At 51.2% G+C, this 21779-nt stretch overlaps 1 protein-coding gene across 1 annotated transcript in view; it reads right to left on the bottom strand.

The window, feature by feature from the left end:
- Positions 1–551: 551 nt before the first annotated feature.
- Positions 552–21779, bottom strand: part of ADAMTS2 (ADAM metallopeptidase with thrombospondin type 1 motif 2) — a 245248-nt gene continuing 224020 nt past the window's right edge. The window contains 6 exon segments of the mRNA NM_174631.2: positions 552–1832; positions 8057–8146; positions 11929–12058; positions 14734–14941; positions 15858–15990; positions 17758–17917. Of these exon segments, the coding sequence (NP_777056.1) occupies positions 1375–1832; positions 8057–8146; positions 11929–12058; positions 14734–14941; positions 15858–15990; positions 17758–17917 (1179 nt within the window). The 3' untranslated portion in view covers positions 552–1374.

Genomic DNA, 21779 nt, shown 5'->3' with positions numbered 1-21779 from the left:
CAACAGAGGAAAGCCGTGGGTCTATTTCCTAATAATAGAGAGGTGGGGTTGCAGAAGTGCTTCACACTACATCTTGTTAAAGAAGTGACAGTAATGATATATTTTCAGAAATATTTCCTCCAGCTGGGTTCTTAGGAGCCAGCAAGCTCCTAAGAGGACATGTATAAGAAAGTGTGGAATGTGGTGGCAGAGGGGAGGGAGGCGGGCTGTGCTGGGGCGATGGCAGGGCTGGTCCTCAGCCGTGTGATGGCTCGGCATCGTCCCACATGTTCCTCACTGTTTCCTAGAACCTTAACCTGTCCCTAGACACACACAGATACACGCACACACACGCATGGGTTCAGATAAAGGGATTTAGCACCTCAAAACTCAAAAAGTAAACATCGTGGTGTTATCTTGAACCTCAGTATTTTCATCCACAGAATGGGGAATGGAACAAGAAAGAGTTCTCTAAGATCTATGACTGGTGAGAATACAAAGTCTTTAAAACTTTCCTGGATGTGAAAAGCTTAAGAATTACATGTCAGGCTAGGCCCGGCTAAGGAGCTAATGTGCTTGGGTCCTGTAATTTCGGGAAGTTTAAGCTACATGTTCACACACAGAAAAATGAGCCCTGACCACTCACTGGATTTTCCAGCAGAGTGCATGCCTCCTTCATCCTTCCAGTGACTTGAGGAAGCAGAGAGTGTCTCTGGGGAGCCCCAGGCCTGAGGCCAGGCTGGCCAGAGGTGACAAGCAAGGCCAAGGTTAGTGAAGAAGAGAGACGTGTGAGAGCCTGGGAGTGCCAGCTGGTGACCACACTCATCCACGCCACCTGCCTCACCACCTCGTCCTGGAGTTTGCTGGAATTCATGACCTCCACTTCACTGCATTCGTCTTAATGACTGGTCACTTAGTAAATAAATCACTGTTTCTTGTAAGAGCCCCATGGGTCTTGTACCTCAACCTGGAGATTGGTAGGAACTGTCCTGCGTCTCCAGCAGGGTTGTCACCGCAAGGAAAAGATTCGCAATCACTGCTCAGAAACTTGGGGCAAAGGTTTTTTCTCTCCCTCCTGCTGTCCCTCATTGATGGGAGGTGTAGAGCCTCCATATTCCTCTCTACCCCACACCCAACCCCAGTGCAGGACTTAGAACATTCCAGGACTAGGAAACATAGGTACCAACCTAGTTGCCACATGCTTACAACTATGTGTGTGTGTGTGTGTGTGTGTATAATGTAAATATAGCTATATATTTACATTATTCTCCTTCTTTGTTTCCTCAAAACCTTTTGGAGTCAGGAATCTGACTTCATCTCCACAACACAGGAGTTGCCATGGAATATCTCTATAAGCAAGCAAAAAAAAGCTATTGATGCTATCTTTCCATTTTATTAGAACTTTCCGAGCATCTCTTTCTTCCTCATCTCATCAATGAGCTCTTGGATTCTTTGGTTTCTGGTCTTTTCATATGGGCTCGGTCGTCGAGGGATCAGGTTGGGTGGCTGGACTTCATCTTCCAGGCCAGGGATTTTGTAGGGCACATCCACAGCATTGGTTTCTGGATGGTCCTCGGTGGCATTGGTGCTGGAAGTATTGAGAGGCACCTCCAGGGGTATGCCTGGCGGAGGCTGCACCTCCATGACTAGAGTGGGCACTGAAAGGGTGGGCATGAGCTCTTCAATGTCATTGTGCTTCCCAGAGGGTGGCTCTGCCCTGTCGTCCACATCAGTGAGGTTGTCGTGCGGGTTACAGGACTTGCAGCACAGCTTATTGTAGCCTGGGATGGAGCAATAACGAGACAAGACTTCCATCCTACAGAACACTGACTTGTCACCTTGGCAGCGGCCCTCTGAAAGAGAAAAGTGGGACAAATAACCAAAGGACAGATAAGGGGGACCTTCTTCCCCCACAGGAAGCAGTTTGCTGGAGGAGGCATTGAAAAGAGCCCAGAGACAGCACAGAGGCAAGCGAGCTCACACAGAAACTCTGTGTGGTTTAGATACGAGGGAGCCCTTGGGCAGGGCGGCATCCGGGGACCCCCGCCCTGGAGTGGTGTCACACTAGCTGTGAGCAATGCTCCCCTCCTCCAAGCAGGCCCCAGGTGAGTCCAGATGTTTCAGTATCTGTCAAAGTTGGAGACAGAAATGAGGTCTGTCTGTTCTTAAGGAGTGATTCCAAGCCCCAAAATTTGGGCTTTGTCAGATCTTCACATGCGAGATCCCAGGGGTAACCTCAGTGACATTCTGTGGCACAATTTGACTCTATTTACAATCATCTTTAACCTGTAACTGTAACAAAATTAAACCTAAAAGAACCAATTGCTAACACCCAAGAAAACAAATCCCAGAGCCTCAGTTTTGGCCTCGCCATACTCCTCCACATCTTGTTTCCATCTTCATCCAAATCCCCCAGAAGAGCTTTGCTTCTGAAAAGTGCCTACATAAAAATTAAAAGTCACCCGGACTTATCTGGGATTTCTTCCACCTGCCTCAACTTATGTGACACCCCGTGTCCCGCCACTGCTGCACCAACCACACGGCTCTGCCACAACTGGGTTTCTGGTCGTTTTCCAAAGTGCTCCAGAACTCGATGCCTTCACACAGGCCAATCCAGCCTTACATGTAGATCCAGCCCAGCATATCTGCCACTTTCTTTCCCACCCAAGATCTGCTCATCCGTGGTCCCAGTGCATGGAGAACCCTGACCCTGCAGGCCACTGTTGTCTCTCTTGTTTCCTCTTTCCTCATGGCTGTCTCCTTCTTGGCCTAGCTCCAACCCTGTCTGCAGCGATATTAATAAGACCCACTCTTCTCCTCTTGTTCTCAGCCTCTGTCTTCTTCCCGAATTTCTACCCGCTTCCCTTTCCGCTAACACCTAATTCCACACATAAATTAGGTGCTATTGAGATGATTTACAAAAATGCATTCAACATAGAAGAATAAACTAACAATATAACAGGGGATATTTGATCCATCATAAATTCCTAATCACTGACCTCAATGGGCCCCACTTTCCAACTATGTTCCCTGCTCAGCCACTCTCTATTCTTCATAATGGGCATTTCAGACTTTTCCCGTCTGCTGTGCCCTCCTATCCCCTCATTCCCCTTAGGGCAGATGATATCTCCTACTGGAAGGAACCACATAGGGGAGATGGGAAGGTAGGAAGGAGGGAAGGGGCAGCCACTGGTGGGAACCACACCTGACATAGTTACTCTTTGCACTAATGAAGGGCGTGTTCTACATCTACAGGTAAAGCTATGCTAACTCATTGGGATTTCCTGCAATAACAGACAGGCAGGCCCTCTCCCATGTAAAAGCCAGTGGTTCTGACATCTGCCCTCTGCATGGCCTTTGCTCCAGCTTATAATTTCACGTTACAGGCTGGCAACCCACTTACTTGGACACCAACCTCACACTTTTGGAGCTTCAGACTCTTGGATACAACTGCCTACTAGATACCCCTCAATTTCTGAGGTGCCAAAAGTTGACTCCACGTGTCCAGCCCAAGTCCATGGCCTCCACTGGCATCATCCATCTCAGAGATTGGTCCTTCATGCACACAAGCCAGATCCCAGGGATCCCCTGTCCGGTCATCTCCAAGTCCATCAGCATGTCCCCCGATGCTCTTGACATATCCACGTTCCCCTCTCTCCTGCCTCCACCGAGCCAAGCTACCTTGCCTCTGGGCTGCACTGTGGTGAGAGCTTCCTTTCTGCCTGTCTCCTTTCTCCCTCCTTCCTATCTACTTATCCTGCTGCAGGTTCTTCAACTGGAGATATGAACATATCCCAACGCAGACTGAAGCTCCTGGAATGCCCCTCCCTTGTTTCAGGATGAGGACCTGCCTCCTGCACCTCTCCAGGCTCACTCGGGCCTTGCTTGCCTTGCTCTGCAGGGTGCTCCCTGTGGCTGCAGGCCCTTTGCACATACTATGTCTCTCTTCTTCCTCATCCTCGAGGCTCAGCTGACACACATGCTCCTCGGTCAAGCACTGCCTGACCGCCCTTGGAGGTGGCATCCCACAGCATGTAGTCTAGTGGTGCCGCGGGTCTCCCCTTCCCAGCACTCCATCACAGCTACGAAGTCCACATTTGCTCTCAGGTAAGGTAACTAACTGGAGAGGGCAATGGCACCCCACTCCAGTACTCTTGCCTGGAAAATCCCATGGATGGAGGAGCCCAGTAGGCTGCAGTCCATGGGGTTGCTAAGGGTCGGACACGACTGAGCAACTTCACTTTCACTTTTCACTTTTATGCATTGGAGAAGGAAATGGCAACCCACTCCAGTGTTCTTGCCTGGAGAATCCCAGGGACGGGGGAGCCTGGTAGGCTGCCGTCTATGGGGTCGCACAGAGTCGCACACGACTGAAGCAACTTAGCAGCAGCAGCAGCAAGGTAACTAATGCCTGACACTTTCATTATCCTGAAAGCTACAAAGGGCAGAGCCCGAAGCTGTATCCGGGTGTCCCTTTATCCCAGAGCCTAGAACAGAGAATCAAAGAATATGTAAGTGTTCAATGTGAATAAGACAGATGCAAGTAACTGAGTCCAAAACAAGGAATTCGTGGATGTTAGAATGCAATGCTACAGGCAAGAACATACAGAGGCATATATCATCAGAGAGGGACCCAACCTTGACTCTGAGCTGCTAAGTGGCTGAAATAAGGAGGAAACATGACTGGGCAAGGGCTGACGACATGAAGAGCTAGGGACAGATGGGCTGTTTAGGAAAAGCCCCGGTCTTCCTAACCCTGAGACGGAGGAACAGGCCAACGTGTGGAGGGGAAAGGCAGATGGTCTTGCACAGAGGGTCAATTCCTGAAATCAAACTAAAACGATCCTGAAATGTGGCTTTCAGGGTTTTAAAACCTTGGATAAAATTTTACATTAAATATTCAAGATCTGAGACAGATGAAATCAGAACAGTGCTGTTTGAAGCTGGGTGGAGCATGCTCAGAGCCTCTGCTCCCTTCCTCCCTCCTGGCCCCTTTACCCTCCCTGACAGCCACTGAGGTAGGCACGTGAAAACCATGCCTACTGCCCTCAGGAGACACACGGGGCTTTGGTAACGCTAGGTGTGGCATCTCCCCCAGGCACTGGCCATCAGCTGGGGCAGGGAGGCCAGAGGCCAGGTCTCAACAAGGATGGGGCAGGCCTGGCCATGCTGCTGGGACTGGGCCCCCCTGCCCCAGAGACGCCCTCTCCCGTCGCCTGTGCCGCCTCCTTCACAAAAGATCAGGACTGGCATTAAGCATCTCCCTCACTTGTCTCCAACCAGGCAGGGATCCTGAGACGCCGGTGTCACGTCAGTCTAGGGTAGGGGTCTGCCAACCACACATGTTGGCAAGTTGGTCCCTCCACCTGGTTTTGTAAACAGGGTTTTATTGGAGCAGTCCTGTTGGTGGCCTGCCTGCAACGCTATAGACAGGGTGCCCTCAGCAGGGATTTCTCCTGACCTGTCTGGGCAAGGAGACTTAGTGGACACAGCTCATCAGGCACAGTTGTCTTGATCTCCTATCTCTGGAGCTGGGAGTCTTTCGATGATCAGAGCTCTGGGCAGGCTGACCTCAGTCATGGCTACTCTGACCCCCACCCAAAGGCTGCTACCTGGCACCCTGTGCCCTGACGCCCATCTCCACAGTGCTGGGTGGTCATCATTTCTCATGAACTCCCTCCGCCCTGGAACAGGACCCCTTCGTGGGAATGGGAAGGACAGATGCCCAGATTGGGAGGCCCCATGGTGGACCTTGACATGCTGTGTGGTCCTTGTCAGCAAGGGCAGTGGACACACAGGCCCCGTGGATCCTGAGGGCAGGCCGTGGGAGACAAGGTAGGCATGGCTGGGCACACACCTGTGTGACTGCTGCAGGCCAGGAGCTCAGAGCCACAGCTGCCTTGTCCTTCTCCAGCCTAGACTCTCCGGAGGCTGGCCTAGCCCCTGAGTTGTGCCAGGAGCCAGGGCACTGGCCTGATGGTGGCTCAGGGCACAATGACCTGGACATTGTCTCCACTACTAAACACAGATTCCCATTCCACAGGCTCAGATCCCAAAGACAGGCCCTGTTCCCAACTATGAGGCCTTATCTACAAGGAGAAAACCGAGGTGTTCCTGCAAGCTGCCTGTTAGCACTAAAGGTTCAAAAATCATGGTGGGGCGTCTCCATGGGCTGCTATCATATTTTGAAAAATGCCTGGGGAGGGGGCCTAGGCCTCGGGTTGGGGGAGGGGCCCTCAGCATCTATGCTGAGCAGGGTAAGGGGGACAGGAAAGTCACTGGAATCAGAAACTGAGGAACTGATGTTCCAGAACGGCACCTGCAGCTCTACAGCGCCGTTGGCCACAGAGGTGAAAAGAAGGAGGCAGCAGTGTGCCAGACCCAAGCATCCAGTTTCACTGAACTTTTATTGAGTTTATTTGTGGGATGCATGACAGGAAGTCTTTCCACGGTTAGTAAGAGTAAAAGGTCATTTTCACAGTCACTTTGGCACACACTAACGTTGTCTCATAAAAAAACCAGAAAAGCAACGATAATGGAACCTATATAATACGTCATTAGATACATACAAAACACTAATAAAATATCCCTGATGAACCAAAGTGCATATAGACAGAGAGCACAATGCCCAGGACCGCATTGCACCTTCCCAGAGTCACGCGTGCCACTCACATCGCCTAAGTCAAAGTTGGAAGTTAACAGTCGTGAGAATTAGTATGTGTTACACCGCATATTTACATAACAGTAACTAGTGCCAAGGGAGAGCTGGACGCTGTCCAGCGGGGACGCTATGAAGAGGGGCCAGGGCTGGGGCAGGAGGGGAGTGGCCGGCTGGACTGTTGCACTCGTCACACCAAGGGCCAGGCCAGTCACCCCCTGGTGTGCGGCTGTGCCAGCGGCAGGGCGCTCAGGGCTCCAACAACAGTCAGCGCCAAGGGGCCTCCAGCGGGCCTCCTTTCCACAGAGGTGATCCCGCACCTGGGGCCCTGCACAGGCCTGGGCCTCCTGGACTCCTGGACTCAGCCAGGCCTCCTGAACTGAGAAGGCTTATCCTTGGCCAAAGGTGGGTGAGCCGGCCGCCTGCCTCTAGGTTGCACTGCCTGCCTCCTGCCTGGGTCATGTCTCCCCTCGGAAGCTGGAGCTAGCAGCCAATTCTGTTACCTTTCAACTTTAAGGCATCTTCTACATAGTTTTATCTAAGCAAAAAAGCAATAAAAATTGAGGTAATTCTGTAGTTGTTCACACGGGTAGGCGGCCACATCCATGTGAGACAGCCTTGAGCTCTCACTTTCTCGCCCCTGTGCATGGGGCCATGTGCACACGATGAGAAAGGCCATTGGAGCAAATGGACAGAGAATGGAAGTGGCGGTGTGTCCCGATGTCCCACCGCAGGGACACATTCCCTGCCTCTTCCGCTTTACCTGAACCCCAAGAGGGGCCGGGTATGGGGGCCAAGGGTTGTGTGAGCTGGGCACAAAGGCCACAGGAAGCAGGCCACGGTCACACGAGTCAGGAGGACACACTGAGCACAGGGGCAGCAGCAGCAGCAGCAGCAGAGGAGGCTGGGGAGCCCCTGGAACACTGCTGGACACGGGCCGGGCGCCAGGCTGGTGACGCGCAACTGCATGCCCGAGACCCCTCTGGGCTCCCTCTCCGGGAGGCGGCATTTAAAAGGGGGCAGGTGGGCGCCCCCTCAACTTCCAACCTGCAGCTCCAGCCTGGAGGGCTGTGGCCCTGGGAGGCGGTCACAAAGTGGTCACATTCACACTTGGGCCTCTGGCCCCTCCAGCACCACGACAGATCTTTGCCCCTTTAAAAGCCATCACCACCAGGTCCTGGCACCCCACAAGAGGCCAGTGCCCCGGGCCGTGCCTCTGCAGGACTGGCCCTCCCGGCCAGGTGGCTCCAAAGGAGACAGCCGAGCACAGATGCCCGGAGAAACAGATTCCACCAACAGAGCTCAGGAAGAGTCAGGGGAGTTTTCCATAGACAGAGAGGAGGGGCGCCCACGGCAAGCTCCACAAGGCGCAGGGCATGCACTGGAGGGCAGAGACAGAGTTATAAACGGGCCGGTTACTTGACGAGGTCTCCTGGACTGGCGAGTTGGGGTCCGGTCGGGATAGCCACTGGACCACGTAGCTCTTCTTGGAGGGGTCAGAGGTGTTTCCTAGAGGGAAAAGACAGGCACCTGTGGCTGCTAGGGTACCGGGTCTGGGCCTCCAATCCCCCCACCCCAGACAGGAGGGCTCCATGGACTCTGGTGTCCCAGGGACAGGCGGGCCCCAGTCACCCTCCAGGCCCAACTCCTGCCTCTCCTACACCAAGCATCTTGGGCCTCAGCTACACAGGGTCACTCCCCATGCAGGCCCCACCAGCACCGCCTTATCTTGAGAAGTGCTGGGAACAAGAGATCCTGGCTCTACACTCCCCTCGGCTGGGGCAGACACACCTGACCGCCAGAGCTCCCTGGTCTGTAGCAGGCACTCCTGACTGGGTCTATCTCATGAACTGTCGGGAGCAAAGAGGTAATGTGTGTCCAGCCCTTGGCAAGGCGCCCAGCGCAGTCAGGATTCTGGCTGCTTTCCTTTCAGGGCATTAGGCACCCTCTGTACTCACACAGGTACCCTCTACTCACATGGGTACCCTTACTCACACTGGTACCCCTACTCACACAGGTAACCCTACCCACACAGATACCCCCTACTCACACAGGTAACCCTATTCACAGGGTGCCCTACTCACACAGATACCCCCTACTCACACAGGTAACCCTACTCACACAGATACCCCCTACTCACACAGATACCCCCTACTCACACAGGTAACCCTACTCACACAGGTAACCCTATTCACACAGATACCCCATACTCACACAGATACCCCCTACTCACACAGATACCCCCTACTCACACAGGTAACCCTACTCACACAGATACCTCCTACTCACACAGATACCCCCTACTCACACAGGTAACCCTACTCATACAGGTAACCCTATTCACAGGGTGCCCTACTCACACAGATACCCCCTACTCACACAGATACCCCCTACTCACACAGGTAACCCTACTCATACAGGTAACCCTATTCACAGGGTGCCCTACTCACACAGATACCCCCTACTCACACAGATACCCCCTACTCACACAGATACCCCCTACTCACACAGGTAACCCTACTCACACAGGTAACCCTATTCACAGGGTGCCCTACTCACACAGATACCCCTTACTCACACAGATACCCCCTACTCAAACAGGTAACCCTACTCACACAGATACCCCCTACTCACACAAACACCCCCTACTCACACAGGTAACCCTACTCACACAGGTAACCCTACTCACAGGGTGCCCTACTCACACAGATACACCTACTCACACAGATACCCCCTACTCACACAGGTAACCCTATTCACAGGGTGCCCTACTTACACAGATACCCCCTACTCACACAGATACCCCCTACTCACACAGGTAACCCTACTCACACAGGTAACCCTATTCACACAGATACTCCATACTCACACAGATACCCCCTACTCACACAGATACCCCCTACTCATACAGATACCCTCTACTCACACAGGTAACCCTACTCACACAGGTAACCCTATTCACAGGGTGCCCTACTCACACAGATACCCCCTACTCACACAGATACCCCCTACTCACACAGGTAACCCTACTCACACAGGCAACCCTATTCACACAGATACCCCATACTCACACAGATACCCCCTACTCACACAGATACCCCCTACTCACACAGGTAACCCTACTCACACAGGTAACCCTATTCACAGGGTGCCCTACTCACACAGATACCCCCTACTCACACAGGTAACCCTACTCACACAGATACCCCCTACTCACACAAACACCCCCTACTCACACAGATACCCCCTACTCACACAGGTAACCCTACTCACACAGATACCCCCTACTCACACAAACACCTCCTACTCACACAGATACCCCCTACTCACACAGGTAACCCTACTCACACAGGTAACCCTATTCACAGGGTGCCCTACTCACACAGATACCGCCTACTCACACAGATACCCCCTACTCACACAGGTAACCCTACTCACACAGATACCCCCTACTCACACAAACACCCCCTACTCACACAGATACCCCCTACTCACACAGATACCCCCTACTCACACAGGTAACCCTACTCACACAGGTAACCCTACTCACACAGATACCCCCTACTCACACAGGTAACCCTACTCACACAGGTAACCCTATTCACAGGGTGCCCTACTCACACAGATACCCCCTACTCACACAGATACCCCCTACTCACACAGGTAATCCTACTCACACAGGTAGCCCTACTCACACAGATACCCCTACTCACACAAACACCCCCTACTCACACAGATACCCCCTACTCACACAGGTAACCCTACTCACACAGATACCCCCTACTCACACAAACACCCCCTACTCACACAGATACCCCCTACTCACACAGGTAACCCTACTCACACAGGTAACCCTATTCACAGGGTGCCCTACTCACACAGATACCCCCTACTCACACAGATACCCCCTACTCACACAGGTAACCCTACTCACACAGGTAACCCTACTCACACAGATACCCCCTACTCACACAGATACCCCCTACTCACACAGGTAACCCTACTCACACAGATACCCCCTACTCACACAAACACCCCCTACTCACACAGATACCCCCTACTCACACAGGTAACACAATTCACAGGGTGCCCTACTCACACAGATACCCCTTACTCACACAGATACCCCCTACTCACACAGGTAACCCTACTCACACAGGTAACCCTACTCACACAGATACCCCCTACTCACACAGGTAACCCTACTCACACAGGTAACCCTATTCACAGGGTGCCCTACTCACACAGATACCCCCTACTCACACAGATACCCCCTACTCACACAGGTAACCCTACTCACACAGGTAACCCTACTCACACAGATACCCCCTACTCACACAAACACCCCCTACTCACACAGATACCCCCTACTCACACAGGTAACACAACTCACAGGGTGCCCTACTCACACAGATACCCCTTACTCACACAGATACCCCCTACTCACACAGATACCCCCTACTCACACAGGTACCATCTATACTCACATGAGTACCCCTATTCACACAGGTATCCCTACACAAACGGGCACCCCCTACTCCCTACTCACACAGGTATCCCAACTCACACAAGTACCCTCTACTCACATGGGCACCCTTACTCACAAGGGTGCCCTATTCACACAGGTACTCCCTACTCACACAGGTACCATCTATACTCACAAGGGTACCCCTACTCACACAAGTACCCCTATTCACATGGGAACCCCCTACTCACATGGATACATGCTACTCACATGGGTACCCCTACTCTCACAGGTATTCCCACACACATTGGCACCCCTATTCACATGGGTACCATCTATACTCACACAAGTACCCCTACTCACATGGGCACCCCCTACTCACACAGGTACCCCCTACTCACACAGGTACCCCCTACTCACGTGGGTACCCTCTATACTCACAAAGGTACCCCTACTAATATGAGTACCCCCTACTCATACAGGTAACCCCTACCCAGACAGGAATGGGCTGAGCCCTGATGTGCAGTCACCATGAATCTGGTTTCTCTCCCAGACCAAAAGGGAGTGCCAGGAAGGCAGCGATGGGCGTGCCAGGAAGGCAGCGATGGGCTGAATCCATGCCATCCTTCTCTAGGGCCTGGCCTGGAGATGAGCATGGCAAATGCCAGTTCCTTTCATTTCCTGCCAGGGAAAGGCCCCAGACCAGGCCTGGGTGGCCCTGGCTTCTCCTTCAAGTTCACAGATGCTGTATTTGGCCAGTTGTGGGAAGAGCTGCATTTGCCTGGGCTACCCTCCTCCCCGGACCTGCTGCATGCAGAGGGCTTACGGGGACAGGGGCCAAGCCTGCAGATCCTTGCCGTCTCAGGCCGCTCCTCCCGGCACACCCCGAAACTGTCGTCCGCAGTTCGGCAGAGCACTGGCCGTTCCTGGGTGCCGTTTCCACAGGTTACTGAGCACTGCGGACAAAGAGTACCAGTCAGGGCCCACCTCCCATGCTAGGCTAGGTCTTCAAGGGCTCCCCAAGTGGGTGACCCCACGACACTTGGGAGGTGGAGAGGGACAGAGGGGAGAGTGTGAGCTAGAGGTCTGCCCAGCCTTGCCCTGGCCTCTGGAAGCTGCCTCAGGCTCTTGGGCTCTCAAGTGAGTTGGAGAGAGCAAATCTGCAGGGCCGGATAGAGCCCAGCACTTCTGGACTCGCATCGAGTGCTTCCCTTCTCCATCTAGAGGAGTTGAGGCCCGGAGAAACGGCTATGCAGTGCAGATCACCAGGAAAGCTCTGCCTGCGTCCAGGAGGCGTTAGCAGAGGACGCTCCCTCCCCCTGGACACAGAGCTCTGTGCCACCAGCACCCGCACCGTCCCCTCCAGCCTCTGGCCCCCTTGGCGTCACCACACTGGGAGGGGCCAGAAGAAGCCGTCATGCCCAGACTCCTGGCTCTGCTCACAGCTCAGCCCAGCCGAGCCAAAGGATGATTCTCAAGTTCTTGCCTCCTGTGTGAGAAAGGGCTGACTCAGCAGACTGGGTTGCTTGAACCTGCCCAGTCCCAAGAAAGGCCTATTTTCAGAACTAGCCCTTGGTTAACTCCTGGGAACCGAGTTCATGGAACCGTCTGTCTGGTAAGAGCATATACCTGTGTGCCTGAGGTCCTGAATCAGGCATTACCAACTTGTTTGGTTGGTTTACACCAAGAATATTATTTGTGGTGAGCATCTGCTTTCCTTCTGGGGTCCAGGGCTTCACTAATGGATGTCAGTCACGCAGGCACCCTGTGCTTCCATGAGTGATCCCCAGTGAAAACCCTGGACACCTGGATGCTTGTGCCTGGTTTCCTCCAGATGCTTCACCCAAGCGCTTTTTCCCTTTACTGATTCTACTCTGTACGTGAACCACGAACTCCCAGATGCTGAAGTTGGATTTAGAAAAGGCAGAGGAACCAGAGATCAAATTGCAAACATCTGTTGGGTCATAGTAAAAGAAACAGAGTTCCAGAAAAACATCTACTGTTTCATCGACTATGCTAAAGCCTTTGACTGTGTGGATCACAACAATCTGTGGAAAATTCTTAAAGAGATGGGAATACCTGGCCATCTCACCTGCCTCCTGAGGAACCTGTATGCAGGTCAAGAAGCAACAGTTAGAATCAGACATGGAACAAGAGACTGGTTTCTAACTGGGAAAGGAGTATGTCAAGGTTGTATATTGTCACTCTGTTTATTTAACGTATATGCAGAGTACATCATGTGAAATGCCGGGCTAGATGAAACGAAAGCTGAATCAAGATTGCCAGGTGAAATATCAATAATCTCAGATATGCAGATGACATCACCATTATGTCAGAAAGCGAAGAGGAACTCAAGAGTCTCTTGATGAAAGTGAAAGAGGAGAGTGAAAACACTGGCTTAAAATTCAACATTCAAAAAATGAAGATCATGGCCTCTGGTCCCACCACTTCTTGGCAAATAGATGGGGAAACAATGGAAACAGTGACAGACTTTATTTTCTTGAACTCCAAAGTTACTACAGATGGTGACTGCAACCATGAAATGAAAAGATGCTTGCTCCTTGGAAGAAAAGCTATGATCAACCTAGACATTGTATTAAAAAGAAGAGACATTACTTTGCCAACAAAGGTCCTTCTAGTCAAGGCTATGGTTTTTCCAGTAGTCATGTATGGATGTGAGAGTTGGACTTTGAAGAAGGCTGAGTGCTGAAGAATTGATGCTTTTGAACTGTGGTGTTGGAGAAGACTCTTGAGAGTCCCTTGGACTGCAAGGAGATCAAATTAGTCAATCCTAAAGGAAATCAACCCTGAATATTCATTAGAAGGACTGATACTGAATCTCCAATAGTTTGGCCACTGGGGGCAAAGAGCCGACTCATTAGAAAAGATTTTGATGTTTGGAAAGATTGAAGGCAGGAGGAGAAGGGGACGACAGAGGATGAGATGGTTGGATGGCATCACTGACTCAATGGACATGAGTTTGAACAAGTTCCAGGAGTTGATGATGGACAAGGAAGCCTGGCATGCTATGGTCCATGGGGTTGCAAAGAGTCGGACACGACTAAGCGACTGAACAACAATAGAACTTTCATTGTAATAAAGCATAACCATGACTATAGCAACTTCTGTGGGAACCTTTGAGCCCAAAGCTGGTCTTGGCAACCCCTGACCCACCAGGCATGTGGGCTGGATGTCAGTGCTCACATCAGCTCAGCCTTGCCCCCAAAACTCTCCTCCAGCCCCTGAGACTATCCTCACTATTTTTTCAGCTAGATCTAAGCCCTCCTTTGCTCATGTCCCTTCTTGCAAGTCTGATTGGTCTTTTAGCCACAGTTCTGCCCCAGAGACAAAAGCCCAGGCTTCCTTTTGCATCTTGGAGCCCAGGCTGCCCCTAGTCTTCTGGGGTTCCAGTCCCCCGTAGCACATGGGAGCCTCTGCCCTGCAGAGTAAAGATACACATTCCTCTGAGTTTCACACAGAACAGTAGCCAGGGAAGCATGGGTGCCCTGAGACCTACGGACGTGGCCTAGGGCAAGAACGGCATCCAGGCCAAGGCGGATCACCCTGGCCACCTCAGTCCCCCCCGAGCTTGGTTTCGGGGCTGAGGACACAGGGCCGGGGAACTGCTCACCTGGGACCAGGATCCAGCCCGCCACCGGCCAGGGCACAGCTCGCGGTTGCAGGCCCGGCGGCCCTCGGGTCGAGCGTCATTGCAGTGCTTGGTGTGCACGGAGCGGGTGGTGTTGTTGTGCAGAGGCTGAACACAGCGCACAGAGCGAACCTGCATGCCTGTCCGCCCACAGCTCCGGCTGCACGGCTCCCACTCACCCGTGACCCACCTGCCAGGGCACACAGCACACGGTCAGCCCCTGGAGAAACCCCGGTGGACAGGGGCAGGGCAGCCTGTTCCTCCAGGCGCATCTTCCCTGTGTCAGGAAGGTGCCCTGGAGGCTTGCTGTACCCCTGCCTGAGGTCCTGCAGACCATGAACCCCAAGCGTGCCCATTGCGGGGAAACCCTGGTTTGGGGGTGGCCTTTGTCCTTTCTTAGCCTCCTGACTCTGCCCTCTGACCTCACCAACCCTTCTGGGCAGCAGCATGGAAGCCCTCAGCACCTGTCCTCAAAGGGCCCCCACCTGCCTATTTACCCAACATCTTCCCTGCTCGGGGCCCTGCAAAAGGAACCTGGGCCCAGAAATGCAGCCCCATCAAATTCCGGGTCTGGAGGGTCAAGGCTGCAGCCCCTGGGGTGAACTGTGAGGGAAACATCTATCACAGGGCCAGAAGCAAGCCCGATACCCTCAGAGCCTCAGTTTCCCCATCTGAGCATTAGTACTTATTATCATTTCTAGCATCCCAGGTGGCCCAAATGGTTAAGAACCTGCCTGCCAGTGCAGGAGAGGCAGATTCAATCCCTGGGTTGGGAAGATCCCCTGGAGAAGGAAATGGCAATACACTCCAGTATTCTTGCCTGGAAAATTCATGGACAGAGGAACTTGGTGGGCTACGGTCCACGGGGTCACAAAGATGTACATTATTGTTTCCTTCTAGCAAGTCTGAAGGAGGAGGCCACTGCACAGCCTCAAACACCTTAGACTCCATAGAACATGTTGAGTGAGAAAGACTCTGAAACGTCTCAGGGCCTGTGGGGCCCAGAGCCACCGAGAAACCTGATCCTGCGCCACCATCCACAGAAGCCCCAGGACGCTTCCCCCCTCCTCTAGTGGGGCTGGGGGCCAGAGAGCCCCGGCACTCACACGGGCTGGGAGCACTCCTGTGGGTTGCAGGTCCGGCGGATGGCTTTGGGCTTTGAGACGGAGTCGCAGAAGCCTCGGTGCACCATCTTGTGGTCCAGCCTCCGGCGGCAGCCATACTTGGTGAATTGGGACCCTGAAGATGAGAGCTTGAGGGGGCTCAACGGGACAGCATGGGCCCTCCCGCAGGCGTGGAGGGGTGGCTCCTCAGGCCACTTCAGCCCTGCTCTCCCTGTCCTGCTGATGGGGCGAGGGTGGGGCAGTTTGGACAAGTCCAGCCTGGTGCCCGCCCAGCACTGCAGGCCAAGTGAGGGTGCCAGGCCAGGGAGAGCAGCCTGCTGGGTGGCTTCCTGGGGCAGGAGGGAAGGTTCTATTCCTTCTCCCAGCATTTAGTCATTGACGATACCTTGGATTAATATGCACTGAGAACCTCACTAAACATGGAACACAGCCTGCAAGGCTCCTTCAGCCAGTCTAGTGTAGCAGTTCTCAGCTGCTGCAGATTTTGTCCCTGGGGACATCTGGCAATGTCTGGGACACTTAGTTGTCACAACTGGAAAGGAGATGCCACCAGCATTGAACACGGAGAGGCTGGGGATGCTGCTCAGCATTCTACAGTCAGGGGACAACCTCCAAAACAGACGACTATAGAGCCCAAAGTGTCAACTGGGTAAGTCTCAAAATCTCGGCCTAGTGCATTAGACATGACAGAATATGAAAGGACAGCCTGAGCTAGACTGGGCATCTGGGGGTGCCCCAGGAAATACAGCACCCCAGTGCTCTGGTTTCATGGAAAGCAGTGAAGGAGGCTCCCCAGGCAGGAGATGGCCCGTGCAAAGGCCCCGAGGCAGAAGCGCAGCATGTCCAGAAAACCAGCTAAGCCAGCACGGACAGGCCCAAGTGAGCGAGGGTTGGGAGTGCCGGTGGCAGAGGGAGATGTCAGAGAGTTGCTTCGACCTTGGAGGCCATGAGGAGCATTTTGTTTTTTTATCAAGAGCAGAAGGATCTGCTGATAACTACGACACCAGGAAAGGGTATGGTCTAATTTGCCCCTTTAATAGTTTAAAGTGGGGGCCAGTCAGGTAGTGAGGATGCCACCAGGACTGGGAAGATGGTAACAGCAGATGAGTCCAAGAGAAATGCAGGAGGGAGGCTCAACAGGACACGCTGATAAAATCCAGGGCTGGGTGGCTCAGGGGACGGCTGGGTGTCACCTACTTAGGCAGCAGCACTGGGAGAACTCCCTGTCTCATCTTGTATGGGAGCCTGCGTGGTCCTGCATCTGAAGGTGGTCTGTCCTGGGCACCTGCTTCTGCAGGCTGAGTGTCCTCTCCTGCTTCTCATCTCCTCCAGCCCCCAAGGAGCAGCGAACACACTGGGCAGATCAGAGCTTCCTATCTGTTACGTCGTACCCAAGTTTGAGGTCCAAGGCAGGTGGGACCTCCTTGCACCCAGCCCTGCCCCAGAAAGGAAAGGCCTTTCTGAATGAACTCAGGGGTGACCTGCAGAGGAGGCCTCTCCACTGGTCTCCAGCATGGCCCAGTCCTTCCTGTGGCCTGCCTCCCGGTGTCACAGTGATCTATCCAAACCACCCTCACGGTGACCTCCTTCCCATGATGATGCAGGTGGGTGCTGGTGTCAGGCAACCCCACACATGCCCCCCTGCTGCCTTTGGCCAGCAGCCCTGAGCACCCGCCCTTCCTGTCCACCCTCTGGCACCTCCCTGGCAGGGCTAGGCCCTTGTTACCTGGGCAGAGGTCACTGCTTGTGTTCTCATAGCTGGCACAACCCTCACTCCAGACAGTCAGCAGAGACCACGGGCTGAAGGGAGCTCCTCACCCAGGAGACCCTTCCTGCTCATCCCCCTCTCCTCTGGGGCCCCGGCTCTGAGAAAGCCCCTCACCTCCACCGCAGGGCTTGGAGCAGGGCGACCACTTCTTCAGGGCCCACTCATAGCCCACAGAGTCGTCTTCCAGGACGTTGTTGTCATCCACATTGAGCGAGTCCTCATGGATCATGTACTTGTAGGTCAGTGAGATGCGGGCGTCCCCCTCTGGGATGACCTGCCCCGGAGACAGGGGTGAATATGCCCGTCCCCCACCACTCTCCCCTAGAGACCTGGTTAGGAAGGTCAGCCTGAGGAACATGCCTGGCCAAGTCTCATTATTCCCAGTAGTCAGGTTCTAGAAAGTCCCAGCAAACACTGAACCTGCCCATACTGAACCACTGGGGAACACAGGGTCTGGGCCAGCGAACCTCTGGTCATGACATTTTCATCAACAGCCTATGCATAAGCGTATTCTATGGGTGTTTCTGTTTAGACACCTTAATCAGTACACACTGTTGATTCATTGATACTGAACTCACAGCCAGCACCCAGGCACTTGTGCCTGGACAAAGCTCAGTAACACATGCATTCTTGTCTCTCCACGGGGCAAACCCACAGCCTCCACGCAGAGGGACACCAGGCACACTTCACAGCCACAACTGGGGACATTTTAAACAGTGAGATTATCTTCCGAAAGCTTAAAAAGGCAAAGAACATGGCAGTAAATAGAGTGTGAAAAGACGCTTGTTTACAGTAGGAGCTGAAATAAGTAGCAGAACCAGGCCTGGCTCCGCTCTGCTGGGAGCACGCATGTCAGGCGCTCACACTTTCCCTGCTCCGCCGAGAGCACAGGCAGACCTCGCTTTATGGCGCTTCGGTTCACTGTGCTTCACAGACGTTATCTTTTAACAACTTAAAGGTTTACGGCAGCCCCATGTGCGGCAAGTCTATTGGCGCAATTTGTCAACAGCATTTGGTGACTTTTTGTCTGTCTGGGTCACATTTTGGTACTTGCCACAATCTTTCAAATGTTTTCATTACTGTTGGACAAATCAACGGAAGTAGTCTTGTTAAGGCTTCAAAAGCTACTGACTGTTAAACAGAGACCCTGAAAGGAGTTACCTGCCAAGCTGCTCACTAGCAGAAATGGCAAAAGATCCTGGGAGCCAGCAGATAAGGAAGGAAGTAAGTCACAAGAAAGGGAGTAAGTCACGAAGCTTCCTGGGCCTTGGGAATCTGCCCTTTCCCAGGCATCTGCTGACATTCTGAGACTTACGAATAGACATACAAGGCTTCAACATAATAGCCAGAGCTGCATCTCCACAAAAAGGTACCTGTGGCTTGAAATAAAAGCAGGACTGCTTTGAACTGAGTTCTGGAGTCTCAACAGTGAGAGAAGGGATGGGAGGTTGAGGGGGACAAACTGCCCAGAACCTCTCAACTGGGGGTCCAGACTGCTGTTCCAGGGACAGCCCAGCATCGCCTGAGTATGGATGCATGCGTTTGTGTCTTGCTGTACCATGTACTGGGAGCTCCAGATTAGATCTGGATGGTTCCCAATTTAGTGATATATATCATATATATATATTTATATATATATAACATTAATTAATAATATAATAACATTATATATTATAATATATATAACATATATTATGTAATACAGTATATAATACATATAATTATATTATAACTAATTATATTATTATATATAATACATTATATTATATATAATTGTATATAATATAATATATACAATTATATATTATATTAATTAAATTAATTAATTTAATATTTAATATATATAATACATTATACAATTATATATAATATATACAAATATAGAATTATGTATTATATATTTTATATATTTACAAAATATATTTATATATTTAAAAATGTTTATAAATTTATATATTTATAAGATATTTTATATTGATATATTTTATATTATATATTATATAAATAATATAGAATATATAGAATAGTATTATATAATTATATAATATTATATAATATATTATATTCTATATAGAATATATAATTATATGTTTTTATATATTTATAAAATATTTTTATATATAATATATAACACATAGTATACTATATTAATATAATTATTTTATTAATATAATTATTACAATATAATGATTATATTAATATAATCATTATAATAATTATAAATCTAAATATACAACATATTTATTATTATATATAATTTATATATATTATATTTAATTAATATAATATAATTGTATATTATTATTATATTATATATAATATATATTTATATATCAAATATATTGGAGAAGGCAATGGCACCCCACTCCAGTACTCTTGCCTGGAAAATCCCATGGGCGGAGGAGCCTGGTAGGCTCCAGTCCACCGGGTCGCTAAGAGTCAGACACAACTGAGCGACTTCACTTTCACTTTTCACTTTCATGCATTGGAGAAGGAAATGGCAACCCACTCCAGTGTTCTTGCCTGGAGAATCCCAGGGATGGCGGAGCCTGGTGGGCTCCCATCTCTGGGGTCGCACAGAGTCGGACACGACTGAAGCGACTTAGCAGCAGCAGCAGCATCAAATATATATATATTTCTTGTGGCGATGTATGTATAATAATTTCTTACTATATTACTTGTCCTCATACTGTAACTCACTAATGTAATAAACTTCCTATTTCTTGCTTACTAAATGTGCTCTGTATTTGCTGCTCAGATGTGTCCGACTCTTTGTGACCCCATGGACTGTAGCCCACCAGGCTCTTCTGTCCATGGGATTCTCCAGGCAAGAATACTGGAATGGGCTGCCATGCCTTCCTCTAGGGGATCTTTCCAACCCAGGAATCGAACCCAGGTCTCCTGCATTGCATGTGGATTCTTTACCATCTGAACCACCAGGGAAGCCCAAGAACCTGGAGTGGGTAGCCTATCCCTTCTCCAGGGGATCTTCCAGACCCAGGAATTGAACTGAGGTCTCCTGCGTTGCAGGCAGATTCTTTATAGTCTGAGCCACCAGGAAAGCCTAGGGTGGTTATTTTGCCAGTGAATCCTCTGAACCTGAAACCAAAAGTAAGTCTCAGCAGGACATAACTCTTTCAGCAGAACAATTATTATTACTTTTATCATGGTGATCTCTGACCAAGTGGTCTTTGATTTTATTATGTAGTTGCCTTTTTGCTCTTTATCTTTAATTGAGGTATGTACATTGTTTTTCAGGCCTAAGGCTATCATACATTTCACAGACCACAGGATAGTATCCCATGTGCTCTGGGAAACAAACACATCCGCATGCCTTGCATGACTATGATATTCACTTTACTGTGGTGGCCTGGAACCTAACCTACTTATTTCTCCTGAGGTGTGTCTGTCCCAGTTTGGAGATTAGAAATACTTTCAGTAGGTGAATTTACCAACACAGAAACAGCAGGACTGAGGCCCGACTGTATGTGCACTGACAAAGGCAGGGCAGCAGAGGCATCTCTGGGGACGGAAGTGCACGCGGGCGGGGTGAGCAGAGCATGGTGCGCGTGAACACCCCAGCCCCCTGCTGCACACCCTGGTGTGGAGCGCTGAGCCCCAGCACGGTGTGCTCACCTTCACAGAGGGGCAAAAGGCACCTGAGCCTTATCTGCAGTGTTTTAATTTTTTTTTACTGACAAAACATATTGCATATGCAATTGAAATTAATTTTTAAAAAGTAAATTAGGAAATCCAACCCTCTCTGTGTTCCTATCACCAGGAGCAGCCTGTGGTCCTGGACTCAGGGGACCCGGGGTCCAGTGCTGCTCAGAGACAAAGGCTTAGTGTGACTTGGGTCTCGCAGTCCAATTTCCTGCAGCCCCATTGGTCACCCCCAGGGAGCTTCAGGATTTGAATGCAGTAGCAGACAAGAATAAGCACGATGAGAGGTGGCCGTGAATGTCGCCCAGAGTTGTTTGTGGAGGGGAAGCCTAAATGCTTACAGGGGATTTTGTCTCTGGTCGCCCAGGGACACAGGGCAAGGAGCCAGACCGGTGGCTCCATGCGTGCTCCTCACTCTGACACAGAGACGGAGGTCCTCAGCTCAAAGGTCAGGCCAGGAGGGGCCGTGCAGA

This window comes from Bos taurus, chromosome 7 (assembly GCF_002263795.3).
Source record: "Bos taurus isolate L1 Dominette 01449 registration number 42190680 breed Hereford chromosome 7, ARS-UCD2.0, whole genome shotgun sequence".
In the NCBI taxonomy this organism is placed as follows: Eukaryota; Metazoa; Chordata; class Mammalia; order Artiodactyla; family Bovidae; genus Bos; species Bos taurus.
The sequence above is the reverse complement of the archived record's forward strand: the minus strand, read 5'-3'. Positions and strand labels throughout refer to the sequence as shown.